General features: G+C 31.9%; 7 protein-coding genes across 7 annotated transcripts; 3 read left to right on the top strand and 4 right to left on the bottom strand.

Moving 5' to 3' along the window:
• Positions 1-557: 557 nt before the first annotated feature.
• On the bottom strand, positions 558-3,716 carry APL3 (Apl3p; the record flags this gene model as incomplete). Its single annotated transcript, XM_003667885.1, has 1 exon — positions 558-3,716. One exon carries the CDS (start codon positions 3,714-3,716, stop codon positions 558-560), a length of 3,159 nt encoding a protein of 1,052 aa, XP_003667933.1.
• A 442-nt stretch (positions 3,717-4,158) lies between these two features.
• Positions 4,159-5,235, top strand: RFC5 (replication factor C subunit 5; the record flags this gene model as incomplete). Its single annotated transcript, XM_003667884.1, has 1 exon — positions 4,159-5,235. The coding sequence occupies one exon, from the start codon at positions 4,159-4,161 to the stop codon at positions 5,233-5,235; it is 1,077 nt and encodes a 358-aa protein (XP_003667932.1).
• A 127-nt stretch (positions 5,236-5,362) lies between these two features.
• MRPL16 (mitochondrial 54S ribosomal protein uL16m) lies at positions 5,363-6,070 on the bottom strand (the record flags this gene model as incomplete). The annotated part of the gene is made up of 1 exon (XM_003667883.1): positions 5,363-6,070. The coding sequence occupies one exon, from the start codon at positions 6,068-6,070 to the stop codon at positions 5,363-5,365; it is 708 nt and encodes a 235-aa protein (XP_003667931.1).
• Positions 6,071-6,360: 290 nt separating this feature from the next.
• MSF1 (phenylalanine--tRNA ligase) lies at positions 6,361-7,722 on the top strand (the record flags this gene model as incomplete). Its single annotated transcript, XM_003667882.1, has 1 exon — positions 6,361-7,722. The coding sequence occupies one exon, from the start codon at positions 6,361-6,363 to the stop codon at positions 7,720-7,722; it is 1,362 nt and encodes a 453-aa protein (XP_003667930.1).
• A 197-nt stretch (positions 7,723-7,919) lies between these two features.
• ATG11 (autophagy protein ATG11) lies at positions 7,920-12,041 on the bottom strand (the record flags this gene model as incomplete). Its single annotated transcript, XM_003667881.1, has 1 exon — positions 7,920-12,041. One exon carries the CDS (start codon positions 12,039-12,041, stop codon positions 7,920-7,922), a length of 4,122 nt encoding a protein of 1,373 aa, XP_003667929.1.
• A 413-nt stretch (positions 12,042-12,454) lies between these two features.
• On the top strand, positions 12,455-13,018 carry MAK3 (peptide alpha-N-acetyltransferase MAK3; the record flags this gene model as incomplete). Its single annotated transcript, XM_003667880.1, has 1 exon — positions 12,455-13,018. The coding sequence occupies one exon, from the start codon at positions 12,455-12,457 to the stop codon at positions 13,016-13,018; it is 564 nt and encodes a 187-aa protein (XP_003667928.1).
• Positions 13,019-13,501: 483 nt separating this feature from the next.
• NHP6A (high-mobility group nucleosome-binding protein) lies at positions 13,502-13,783 on the bottom strand (the record flags this gene model as incomplete). The annotated part of the gene is made up of 1 exon (XM_003667879.1): positions 13,502-13,783. One exon carries the CDS (start codon positions 13,781-13,783, stop codon positions 13,502-13,504), a length of 282 nt encoding a protein of 93 aa, XP_003667927.1.
• Positions 13,784-14,147: the final 364 nt, after the last annotated feature.

Genomic DNA, 14,147 nt, shown 5'->3' with positions numbered 1-14,147 from the left:
CTTTGATAATATCTTTTCTTGCTGTCTTTTTCCAAGAGTTAACTGATAATCCTTGAATATGTTTAAAAGATTAGTCTTGTGTGTTAGTTTCCAAATCTTAAAGGTATGAATTGATCAATGAGTGGGGCAAAAACAGGCTCTTACAGCTTACATTGTGTCTCACATCTTTCATCGGACCAGACTATATATACGGATTTCTCCTTTTCTTCCCTTCCCTTCCCTTCCCTTCCCTTCCCTTCCCTTCCCTTATTTCCTATATTATACTATGCTATACAATGCTATACTAATATTAATGCTAATCTGATCATATTATATTACGGAGCCTCTTCCACCTAAGTGTACGCCGTATATGATGATCACAAATTAGGGGAAGCCGAATTCAAAGTAAAACAGCCGCACACCCCTAACAGTAGTAGTGGTAGTATCCTTAAAGATGGACACGGGTAGCCGCCAGCGTCGCAAATGCTGAAATTCTCTATTATATGTATATGTATGTGCACATGTATAAATTTGTATGAATATGTATATTCAGCAATCATGAATTGTCATAGTTACAATCATCTGGATATGGCAGATTTAGTGCACCGAACTATATACTCAGCCAATGGCCCGCCCAGGGTAGTCTTACAGGTCAAATTTATCTTCCCATCGTCTTGGTACTTCACTTTCATTAAACATCCAAAGTTCCCATCGCTCTTTGTATGTATAATCCCTGACACAAATATAGTATTCTTAACACTATTTTGTTCCACAATATCAAACCCTAATCGTTTCAAAATTTGTCTAATAGTCATCCTTGCTTCTTCCATATCAACAGTTGCATCTTTCTTAAATGGTACCGAATCAAATATAAACTCACCATCTTTACCCAATGCTGTACTCAACATCTTCCAACGTTGAATAAATTCAGGCAATTCAATAACATGACGCATAGATCCGGTATCTTGATTACCGATCAATGTATGAGTAATACCCACACCAAGCTTCAATTTAACATGATTAAAACCATTCCCACCACATTTAAAATGTACCATCAAAAGTGGTCCACAATTATCTACATCGAACGGTTTCCTTATAACTATCTCAAAACTTTGTCTTGACCTTTCTCCATGACCCATTGATATCTTAGTTGGAGTCGGTAGGGCCACATTCTGTATAATATACTCAGGATTATCTTGCACTTTGAAGGGAAAAATCTCACTTGACAATCCAGTAATATCCCATTCGGTTTCATTTATATACGATAGTTCTACTCGTAATCGAGAATAGTCAATTCTTTCCTCGGTTTTCACAGCGGTAATTCGGTATATTATCTTGATTAATGGACTGGTAAATAATATACCTTGTTTATGGGATATCATTCTATTGAACCCTTCTCTCCAATTTGGTGATAATGTGCTTGTTTGTTCAACATAATATTCCTCTTGACTCTTTGGAACCATCGAGTTTGTTCTTGATGCAGGAGGCGGTGGCGGACGTTGTGTTACCCCTGGGGTTGTCATTGGTGTTGTCGACTCAACTAGAGTTGTACTTCCTGCACTTGCTTTATGTGATGATGATGATGGTGACGAGGACGGTTGTAAATTGCCACCTAACCTTTTCAATAATGGATTAGATTTGGTAATGAATGGTGGCATGGGGCTAAATAATACATTAATTAAATTATTATTATTATTCGCATTGCCATTCGATTCGCTCATTTTAGATATTTGAATAATTTTCAAATATTCATATGATCTAGTTTGTAATTCAATATCCAACGAGTTTAACTCCAATTGGAAAAATTTAATTACCCATGATCCAATCTCAGGTGCAAAATTATATAATTTTATCATTGTCGTTAAGATCATCGCCTTGGTTACGTTAGATACCATAGAATATTTATCTGTGAAAAGATTGAAAAGATTTGCAATGGAAATCTTATCTTGGACTTTACCACAATATTCTCCCAATAAAAATGCACTTGTCTTGATAATGGATTCTGAACATTCATTCTTGTAAAGATAATCAACTAATTGGTCACACGTTAATTTATGTAAATGTGAATTATTAACAACAATTTGACATAACCTTTGCCAAATCCCATCATCATTGAAAGGTGCATTATTATTTGTCAGCGAAAGAATCTTCAATGAAATAATAACAAACCAGTTAGAATCCATTGCGTATTTCTCCGTCAATACAGCGATCTTTACCGCTATATCTGATTTCATATGAGGATCATTTAAATTCCTTGAATGAAGCACAAAATTCAATAATTCTTCCACAATCAATTTAACATTCTCAGAATCCGTAAACGTATAAAGTAAATCAATACACTTCCTCACAATAGAGGAATCCCTTTCATGTTTCAAAATATTGAATATTAAACCTAGATTCTTATTATAACGGACTGAATTAATAGCCACTTCACCACTCAATGAACATAATTTCAATAATGAATCTAGAGTTAAATATCGCGTATTAATATCTGGCGATGAAAGTAATGAACATAAAGCGTTCACTGAACTCTTAATAGCATCATCTGTTGGGTCTAATTTGGATGCAAAATTAATCAGTGAGAAAAGTACTGTGTTTTGAACAATCTTCTCCATAGGATCATTACATGTTCTCATGCCTAATTCGATGGCAACAGTGACACATTGCCTTAATTTACTTAAGACTTCTGGATTTAAATTACTCGCATATAATAATGTATTGGGCCCACTATGACTTTGAAGCTGCTTGTTTGTGGTTTCGTTTTGAGAAATGATTAAGAAACTTAATAGTGAAACTGTCTTTGTAATTAACCAGGGATTTGGAATGTTAGCGAATTTATATTCCATGGGGAATTGGTTTGCCACTGATGATGAAGATGACGTGCCCACAACGACACAATTATATAGTATTTCAGTCAATTGTGGTACTAACCTAATACAATACGTGGAGTCAATGTTCTTGGCAATGTATTCTACTAGAGGTAATGCAGCTAAACAGAGTCTATAATTTGATGTATCGTCTAATAAACTAACTATTCTTTGAATCCATAGTTGTTTCCTTTGCATGTCATCTGTTAGGATTACTGGATTAGCCTTTAATAAGGTCAAGAATGATAACGCTGACTTTTTCTTCAAGTAATGTGAAGATGTTGGGGATCTTAAGATCTGGAAAATAGCAGATATTATTTCATCATTTGTTGCGAATTGATTGAAAGGTAATAATGCGACAGTACCTACGAAATGCAACGCTAACGCAACAAAATTATCATCTGATTCGGAAAGATCTTGTAAAAGATAATAAGTGACTTTTTCATTGACTTTTTCAACGACTTGTCGATGCTCGTACAATAATTCTAAAGTCATGTAACCGATGAATTTCTCTGAAAATGCTGTCGATGATAATAATTGAACGGTTTGATCGAGACCAAACAAAATGTCATTTAATTTCGTAGTATTTGAAGTGATATATACATATGCTAGTTTAGCAATATATTTTTTCCTTTGATAACCGCCCAATTTATCATGATGACTACCATGAGAGTGAGACGTATTTTTCGTTGAAGATGAATTGAAATGTTGTTTGATTTTCACAAGTTCAGTTTGAATTCTTTTCTCCTGTTCTTGAGTTTGTTGACATGATCTTAGATCAGCAATAAACAATTGTAATCCCTTAATAGTACTTGTAGTGCTTGAAGTGGAACGAGTGGGATTCCCGATGATTGATTTCTTACGTTCCATTTTAATTCCTAAAGGGTATCAATTTTACTTGGCAAACGGGAACAAAAAGTTAAAAGCAACCTCCGTCAATTCGGTATGACCTTCTATGATATATTTTATACAGTAACAGGGTCCTAATCACTAACAAGAATCATTATTATTCAATAAATCAACACTATAAAAATATCCAGATTTTGAAATAATATTGATTGATGTGTTTACGTATATTCAGTTTCTTAGGCTACACCGTGCGGTGCACGGATGTCAATGAGAACTGAAAAATTATTTGGTAGTATACATGATACTGTAATGTAGAAGATAAATATTACCTGTCTGGTTCAGCTTCTTGAGTCGAATTGTCCATGGGACTTGAATCTGATACCTAGATATATCTATTGTTTTGAAATTATATATATATATCAGAAAACAAATTGAAAAATCCATCTTTTATATCACTTAAACCATGTCCTTGTGGGTAGACAAATATCGTCCAAAAACACTTAAAACTTTATCACATACAGAATCGCTAACCAATGTATTGAAGTCTCTTTCGCATCAACCAAAGGATTTGCCACATTTACTAATGTATGGTCCCAATGGTAGTGGAAGAAAGACCAGATGTATGGCCCTATTAGAATCCATCTTTGGGTCAGGTATATATAGATTGAAAATTGACATAAGACAATTCGTCACAGCATCAAATAAGAAACTGGAATTGAATGTGGTAAGTTCACCATACCATTTAGAAATTACACCAAGTGATATGGGGAATAATGATAGAATCGTAATTCAAGAATTATTAAAAGAAGTGGCACAAATGGAACAAGTGGATTTCCAAGATTCAAATGATGGATTAGCTCATAGATATAAATGTGTCATTATTAATGATGCAAATTCTTTAACTAGAGATGCTCAAGCTGCATTGAGACGTACTATGGAAAAATACTCGAGAAATATTAGATTGATTATGTTGTGTGATTCAATGTCATCCATAATTTCTCCAATTAGATCTCGTTGTTTGATGATTCGTGTTCCTGCTCCACTTAATGGTGAAATTGTCAATATCTTAAATGAAGTGGCATCAAAGGAAAATGTAAAGATAGAAAATGGTTCTATACTGAATCATATTGCCAAAGAGTCAAATGCAAATTTAAGAGTTGCATTATTGATGTTAGAATCAATGTCTTTGAATAATGAATTAAATTTGAAAGTGAATACTCCAATTATAAGACCAGATTGGATGGTTGTCATATTGAAATTAGGGAATAAAATACAAAAGGACAAATCTGTTGGATGTTTAATTGAATGTCGTGCTATCTTATATGATCTTTTAGCACATTGTATCCCTGCAAAGACTATATTACAAGAACTAACATTTGCACTAATAAAAAATCCAAACATTGTTAAAGACAAGTACAAAATAGGTATTATAGAGTCATCAAGTTTGTTCGATGAAAGGTTATCTCTTGGTAATAAGGCAATTTTCCATTTAGAGGGATTTATTGCAAGAGTCATGTGTATATTAGATGGATCAACATGATATGTAATCGTTCTTATATACTCTATACCTTTAAAAGGAAAGAATAGAGACATATATTTTGTTCTGTACATAGATATTTATTAGTATTTTTAAGTATATTTACATGAAACTTGTGGAAGCGGAATAGTTAACGTCCTCTAAATAAACGATACTCAGGTTCCTTGGCTTTTAGAACATTTAAAAATTCCTTTGTTGGTTTTTCTTGTAATTTTTGATAGTAATTAGTTTCCTTTATCAATTTCTCATCCTTAAAGCCATGTAACCCAACTCTTACCAAGGATTCCTTAGACACAAATTCATAAACACCAGGCAATTTATCTCCAGCTTTTCTGAACGCTTCTCTTGCAACTCTTTCATGTAAATTATCACCACTCATTTCAAAAATTATTTTCCCTGTAGGGACTCTGACCATCCAATGATCGAAATCACCTTTCCCCTTCCCCATTCTCGTTTCGTTCCCCTTCACACAAACTGCAACATTACAACAAAGACGTCTCCATAATTGTCCATTATTCAGTGGTCTAACATACCTCATTAATGCTGTATCAGCAGCTTTTAATTGATCTGCAGTTAACCTTGTCCCCTCAGATTTCAATCTCATACCAAATGTACCGAATTGTAAAGTAGACCCTTTAATGGAGCCACCAACACGTACCGGGACTCTACCCTTTTGTTTCTTCTTTTGATCTTTATATCGGGGAGCATATTCATGTTTAAATCTTCTTGTTACGGATATTATCCATGGGAGACTAGTTCTGGATGCTATTAGATTTGTAGTGCATAGAAGGCTGCTCCCTAGCTTTAATCCAGGGGTAGTAAGTCTATTCATCATCATCGTCAATAATAGTCAGTACGTATATCTAATACTTTCTTGCTATGGCTATTATGAATTTGACCAGTATCAATTGAGATTTTTGCTGTTGATATTCTTCTTAAAGAGCTTTTAAAGGTAAAAAGTTACTTATCGGCCACTGCGTTGGTTAACTGAAAAATATATAAAATACATATATATTTATATATAATAGCCTCGAGAAATAAAGGGATCTACGTACAATAGTGAACAAAAGTACCAAGTGCTATCTAAAGCAAGGCAAAAAAAGCTGCGAAGTATTCATATGTCAGAAGATGCCATACATTAAACTGATATCGAGGAGGATTTGTCAATACTCTATATTAAAAACCAAGGAAGCACTCCCGAAACTGTTAACCATCAATGGAAAAGAGTATCCAACAAGCAACAAAGACACAAACGTCACACAAAGTATTCTGAACCTAACGAACAGAAATCTTCATCTAAACCCGAATCACCCGATTGGGATCCTCAGAACCATAATAGAAACCAAATTAAACTCATTATCACCATACAAGACATTCAATAATTTCTCACCAATAGTCACGAAATGGCAAAATTTTGACTCATTAGGTTTCCCTCCAACCCATCCTGGTAGATCCAAATCAGACACATATTACATTAATGACACGACATTGTTAAGGACACATACTTCTGCTCATGAAATTGAATGCTTTCAAGATATCAACGATGACTCAGGGCATAATTGGAGAGGGTTCTTGATTTCCGCTGATGTTTATAGGAGAGACGAAATCGATAAAACTCATTATCCTGTGCTTTATCAAATGGAAGGGTCTCACCTTTGGACCCGTCCTCGAGAAACTTCTAATATGGAGGCAGAAATTAAATCTCTGCAATCTACTTTGAATGAAATGTTGATAAATAATAAGATGACTTTGACAAGATGTCAGGATGAAGTGGAACCGCCTACGGAGACTAGACAAGATTATATGACTGAACAAGAGACGAAACTTTGCGAGATGCATTTGAAGACTACATTAGAAATTGTCGTTTTAGAACTTTGTAGGTTAAAAAACATGAAAGATGTCAAGATGAGATGGACTAATACTACTTTCCCATGGACTCAACCTTCGTGGGAAATTGAAATTTGGTGGGATAATCAATGGTTAGAAATTTGTGGTTGTGGGATAATTAAACAGGATTTGCTTTTAAAATCAGATTTCGAAAAAGATAGTACTATCGGTTGGGCCTTCGGGTTAGGCTTAGATAGAATTGCAATGTTATTGTTTGGTATTCCTGATATTAGATTATTATGGAGCAATGATAAAAGATTCATTGGTCAATTCGTGGAGGGACAGATTAATACTTTTAAACCATATTCTAAGTATCCTGGAACTTTAAGAGATGTTGCATTTTGGTTACCTGATATACTTCAAGATAATGAAGAAATTCATGAAAATGATGTAATGGAGATTGTTAGAGATGTAGCCGGTGATTTAGTTGAAAGCGTTAAGTTAACTGATGAATTTATTCATCCAAAGACTCATAAAAGATCATTGTGTTACAGAATTAATTATCAATCAATGGATAGAAATATTACAAACTCAGAAATCAACTCTTTACAAGAAAAAGTTCGTAATGAATTGGTTAAAAAATATCACGTAGAATTGAGATAAAAAACTAAGTAGAAAAACGGGTATATAATCCTTTGTTGTGGTTCTTGTAAATATATATACATATAGATATTTTAAAAAAAAGGAATTATATCATGCTGGAAAGGGAATGTTATTATTATTATTATTATTTGTGACAGTGTCTGTAGATAGGTTGTCACAGTAAATTAAAAATGTCCTTAGTTCAAATAAATTATTGTTTATTGTTGACATGAAATAAGCTTGGCAGTAACTTGAATCCAAATCGAACCAATTGGTAATTTGAATGGATTGTAAGTGGTAGGTCCAACTACAAACTTTTGCATTGTGAGGATTTGACCAACAAACCATTCTTTATTAGATGTTAATTCATTATTATCTTTCAAGAAATATCTCGTGCATTCATCAAATGCAGTAAAGGCAGCCCATGGTCTAAAAACTTTATGATGAGATACCACATCGGGAACACTTAGATTAGTCATTCCATTCTTTACCGGGCTGGCATCGGTATTGCTATTATTATGGGTTGAAAGAGTTGTTTCGGTTTTAAAAGGTGGAGGTGTTGATAGATCCACAGAAGAAAAAGAAGAATTCATTGAAGATGGAGCAGAATCAATTTTTCCCATCGACGAAATATTTTCTCTCGTAGGTAAAAATAAAGCTAAATCCCCTACTTGGAAATCTTTCAAAGTAATTCTTTCCTTTTGGAATTTATCTAATAAGGCCTTTTTTAGTTTATTTTCCTTTGTTAATCTCTTTGCCAACATTTCTATATCTTTAAATCTTCTAATTACAGCTGATTCATAAAAATTATTATCATAAATTTTTTGGATAAATGTCATTAGCTCATTTGTCAATCTTTGAGATTCTTCAACATCCTGATCATGGTTGTTTATAATATTATTGAAAATTGCATTAATTTCTTGGTAAATGGCACTCTTGATAGGTTGATTAATATCAAAAATTTGGGTACTACTATTCCCATCACCCATAATACTATGTAATCCATTTTTTCGAAGTCCTTTAACTCTTCTAATATGCATAGTCTTTTCACCATTCCCATGATGGGTATCATCATTATCAGATGTAAGCAATAGGCCAATGTTTTCCAATATATTGATGTTTGATGAAAAAATCTCAAATAATGTCTTTTGAATGTTTTCGTTAACATTGTTTAAGTGTAATAGATGCGAAGGAGTTCCACTTGATATCTCATTATCATTCTGTTTTCGTTCGGATTCATTCTTATCTTGGAGGGAAACATCAACATCCTTTTGGGGGTTGTTATCATAAGTTGCAACTCCAACATCTACTACATTAACGTCCGTGCAGGTACCAACATCTACGGTCTTTACAAGACTTTCTTCAGCAGCATCTTTTTGTTCATCCTTCTCGTTTGCAAGCTCAATTGTTTCCTTTTGTTTTTTAAATTTATCTAATTCATTTTCAAGATTTGTAATTTTGGTCTGATATTTTGCTTCCAAATCATTTTTAGATGTTTTCAAGATATCAATTTCTTCTGATAATGAGTTAATTTTGAATTCATTGGAAATATGTTTATCTTTCCATGAAGAAATTTCATCAATCAATTGATTATTTTTCGTCATCATAGTTTGAAGTTGTTCTTTATATTCCATATCTTTATTCAATTGGATTTTTTCTTTTGAATCATTATCATTGATGATTTTGGATAATTCTTCATTTAATTTTGTTAAAGTTTCTCTATAGGCTTTACATTCTAGATTCAAATCAACTTTTTGAGAACTTATTAAATGAATTTTTTCATCTTTCGAAGTGAGTTCATCATTTAGCGAGGTTACTTGGTTTTTCAATTCATTAATTTCATTTTGTAAAATTGTTACCTTCAAAGATGGAAATCTTTCATATTCATATTCATATTCATTATCATCATCAGAATCATTGGTATCATTGGTGTCGTTGTTGCTATTACTGTCATCCTCTATGCATTTTGTGTTACGAAGGATTAAAGTTGAATTTGTCACTGCTAATTTTTCGTTTATTGTGGGAATATTATCATTAAATGGATTTCTTGATATAGTTGGAGATAAAATCACGGTACTACTACTACTATTATTATTATTTTTTGTCGTATTAACTGTACTGGTTGTATTTGCCACATTTTTAAGTATACCAGCTGGCCATTTGTTATAATTTGTATAATTAATTTCATGTAATATTGATTCCAATTTTTTGATTCTATGTTGATAATTTTTTATGGAGGAAACAACATCTGATGGGACGGTTGTTGATGATATAGTTGACGATTTATCTGGAAACAAAGTTTTGCTTGATGTTTCACTTTTAATTGAATTTAGGTTTTGCATTAATAAATCAGTAACATTTTTAGAAACTGTTGTCTTTTTCAATTGTGTTATATAATTCTCTAAATCATTCGATAAAGTAGTATTATTTAGTAAGATTGATTGCCTTTTCCGTTTCAAAGATTTAATGGATTCAGGTATACCATTTTTAAAGAATGAATTAAGTTCTTTTAATGTGATTAAAGAAAAAGAGGAGAAGGACGACGAGGAATCATTACTTTGTAAAATTTTGAAATTCTTTAAGAAAGATTGAAATTTGTCATTCCAATTGGATTGTTTCAATTTTTCATCTTTTAAAGATTTTTCTAATTGAATTGAATAATTTAAGATGAAGGAAAACATTTCCACTGACCAATTTGAAATTCGTAATTGTTCAATTAGATATAATCCATAAATTAATGGTAAATCATTCATATTAGCGAATTTAATTTCTAAATTTTGATAATTTCTTAAATCTTCATTACAATCGTTTAATAAGAAAACTTTAATTTCTAAAGTTTTCAATTGAATGAAGGAAATTTGTCCCAATAAAATGATGGAATTGATTTGTAATGATTTTTTCAAGTTAAATAATTGTTCAGTTTGTGAATATAACGCTACAGCAATAGTTAGTAACGTTTTACAATTTTCATTTTTATCTTCTAATATAATTTCCTTCATTTTTGTAAGGGTGTCTGTGTTGTTGTTTTCGTAATTATCATCATTATTATTCTTTGGATTTTCACTAGCAGCAGCAGCAGCAGCAGCATCAGAATCATTGTTGTTCAAGATGGATCTAATTCGTGATCTCATCTTATCTATTCTTTCTTTAAACTTTGTTAACATTTTCTCCTCTAGAGCATATTTTTGTTCATCCAATTTGAAATTATTTCTTAATGCAATAATGTTTGAATTAATAAATTTTTTAGAATTAATACTAGATCCAATCTTTTCTTTCATGTCTGTTAAATTTTTATTAATTTTAGAATCTAATTTCGTCAGGGATTGATAATCTTGTTTCAATGTGGAGGGATCGACAAATGATTGTAGAGTACTTTGTCCTTCTGATGAGGACATTGTTTGGATAGGTAAGCTACCTAGTACGGTATCATAATATGATTCCCAATTTTCAATAATTTCACCTGATGAAGAGTTCAATTGATTGAAAAACAAGACATTAGAATCAAATAGTTTCTCCACATCAAATGAATAAACTTTTAAGAATTCTTCACAAATATTATTACTGTTTATAATTTTCTTAATTTGAGATTTAGTTTCCTCAATTAATTTTTCAAAATAATAAACGTCAATTTCTAAAGCACTTAACCAACCCAAATTTGTTGTTAATAAACTTGTTAAAGAATGATAGTCCAATTTTTCCATGTTGTTGTCATGATCATTATCATCATTATCATCATTATCAACGCGAAGATGGGGAGAATGATGATGATTCATTAATGGTGATGGTAATGGTTTTACCATTGTTATATCTAATTCTGGTAGTAGTTTTCCTAATAAGGTTTCTGAACGTAATATCAAATCATTGCTCTCCTTATCAATATTTCCACCTTTATTCACATTTTGAGAAGGTATGGATGAATGAGTAAAAGATGATGAAGTGAAGGAGAAGGATGATGGTTTAGATGAAGGGTCATTTGATATACAGAAAAATCTTCTATCAAAGACATAAATTTCATTAATAGTATTCTCGTGCGCATCATCTTGGTTATTCTTATATTTATTTATTATATTAGTGTTATAATAATCAGAAGTCAATCTTATTCCAAAGGGTAATAATATGAATAATTGATCCTTTGGTATTCTCCATCTTTTATTGAGACAATTTAGTAGATCATGGAAGGATATGAAATATGAAAGGTTTAGATTGAACGAATCACCTGATATAGCATTTATTATGTTTGTATGTTGTTGGTTCTGCTGTGATTTAAGCTCTTCGTTTGCTACTGAGGTTGATTTCATGGAGGAATGAGAGGGGGATGTAGATGTGGATGGTGATGACATATTTTAGGGTCGTACAAATACGGATCAATGTATCAAAAGCTAACTTACTCCCAGTTGAGTGCAACGGTAGTAACAGTTGATAGTTGCAGCAGTTACAATCGTAGCAAGAAAGTGCTGGTATATTTTTAGTATGATAACAAGGAAAACTCTCTCTCTCTCTCTCTGTCTTTTTCTCCAATGTTGTTCAGTTTTATTGATAGACCTTTTTTTTTTTGTGTGTCTGATTACTAAACCCATAAATATAATGTACGCGGACAATGGTTAAGCGCCCTTGTTCAATTGAATAGTTTATAGAGTACAGTACAGTATAGTATAGTATAGTCCATTAGTAGAGAGGACAATGAACAAGTACTATTGATGGTTGGAATATTAGGAGATATAAATAGGTAAAACTGTAGCGAAGAAGCAAGAATATGCCAATCATATACAAACCATTAGATATTAACAATTTAACTCATTTCAATGAATTAAAGAAACTAATTGATGCAGATTTATCAGAACCATATTCCATATATGTGTATAGATATTTTTTAAATCAATGGCCTGAATTAGCATTTTTGGCATTTGATGTTACAGAAGAGGAAAAAAATAATTCTAATAATGTGGATGTTTCTGATAAGGTGCCTATTGGTTGTATTATTTGTAAAAATGAATTACATCGATTTTCTAGAATGAGAGGATATATTGGTATGTTAGCTGTAGAAAGTCATTATAGAGGTCAAGGTATATCTAAGAAGTTAGTGGAAATTGCAATTACTCAAATGGAATCAAATGGATGTGATGAAATCATGTTAGAAACTGAGGTAGAGAATGTGATTGCATTAAATCTGTATGAAAATATGGGGTTTATTAAGATGAAAAGAATGTTTAGATATTATTTGAATGAAGGTGATGCTTTTAAATTGATCTTACCGTTGACTGAAAAGAGTTGTATAAGATCAACGTTTCTAATGAATCCTCAAACACCTGTTTTATAGTTATAATATACAAATTATATATAGTGATGTACATATAAAAAGTTTTAATGATAATAGGAGGAAGGAAAAGAAGAAGAAACTAAGACAAACAGAAATAGAAATAGAAATAGAAATAAGATATAAAAGGTTGTGTAAATACAAATAGGTGGAGGAAATAAAAGATAATAATATAATATAATATAATATAATATAATATAATATAATATAACACAGTAAAATAAGTTTCATTCATTTAAAGGAAGCAAGTAAAATACAAAGGGACACAGAATAGTAAAATTAGAAGTAGAAGAAGTAAAAAAAATTCAGTAAAGAAAACCGAAAGATTGTTCTTCATATTCACGTACTTGCTCTGATCATACTTTTTTTAGTTTAGATATTTTTTTTATTTATTGATACAATTTTTTTTAAGTTAAACTTTTCATTTCGAAGAAGATGACAGTAATAAAGGAAGCCATTTCATCTAATTTCGTGTAATCTGACATTCTAAGAGTGAGTAGCATTATATAATTCCTTTTCAGATTCGTATCTCTTCTTATCAGCGTCAGCCTTATCTTGATAAGGTTGCTTTTCTTCATCATTCAATTCTTTCCATTTAGCACCTAATACTTTACCAATTTGACCGAAAGTAATATTTGGATTTTCAGCTTTAACGATATCTCTATTATCATTAGCGAAAAACATGTAAGCGGACAAACCTCTCTTTGGAGCATTTGGATCCTTCTTTCTTCTAACAACTCTTCTCTTTGGTTCTTTAGCTTCAGCCATTATGAAAGGATAAGTATGCACGTGTGTGTGTGTGTGTGTGTGTGTGTGTTTTAGAGTTTTATTGGTTGACAATTGATTTAATTGATATCCAGTATTTTGTCTAAGCTAACTGGTATAGCTCTGACTCTAGTATAAATAAGTGCTAGTAATACACAATAAACAAACGCCCTTTATAAGTAATATAGAGAGGCGAGGACTACTAAAGGAATGGATATGGTATGGAATGTGTACAGAACAGAACAGAACAGAACAGAACAGAATATAGTAGAGTAGAGGAGAGTAGAGTACGTAGAATAGTAGCAAATAGCCCCGTTGAGAGAGAGAGAGAGAGAGAGAGAGGCGTGTGAGAGAGAGAGAGAGAGAG

Source organism: Naumovozyma dairenensis, chromosome 1, assembly GCF_000227115.2.
Source record: "Naumovozyma dairenensis CBS 421 chromosome 1, complete genome".
In the NCBI taxonomy this organism is placed as follows: domain Eukaryota; kingdom Fungi; phylum Ascomycota; class Saccharomycetes; order Saccharomycetales; family Saccharomycetaceae; genus Naumovozyma; species Naumovozyma dairenensis.
This window is presented reverse-complemented; position numbering and strand designations above follow the sequence as displayed.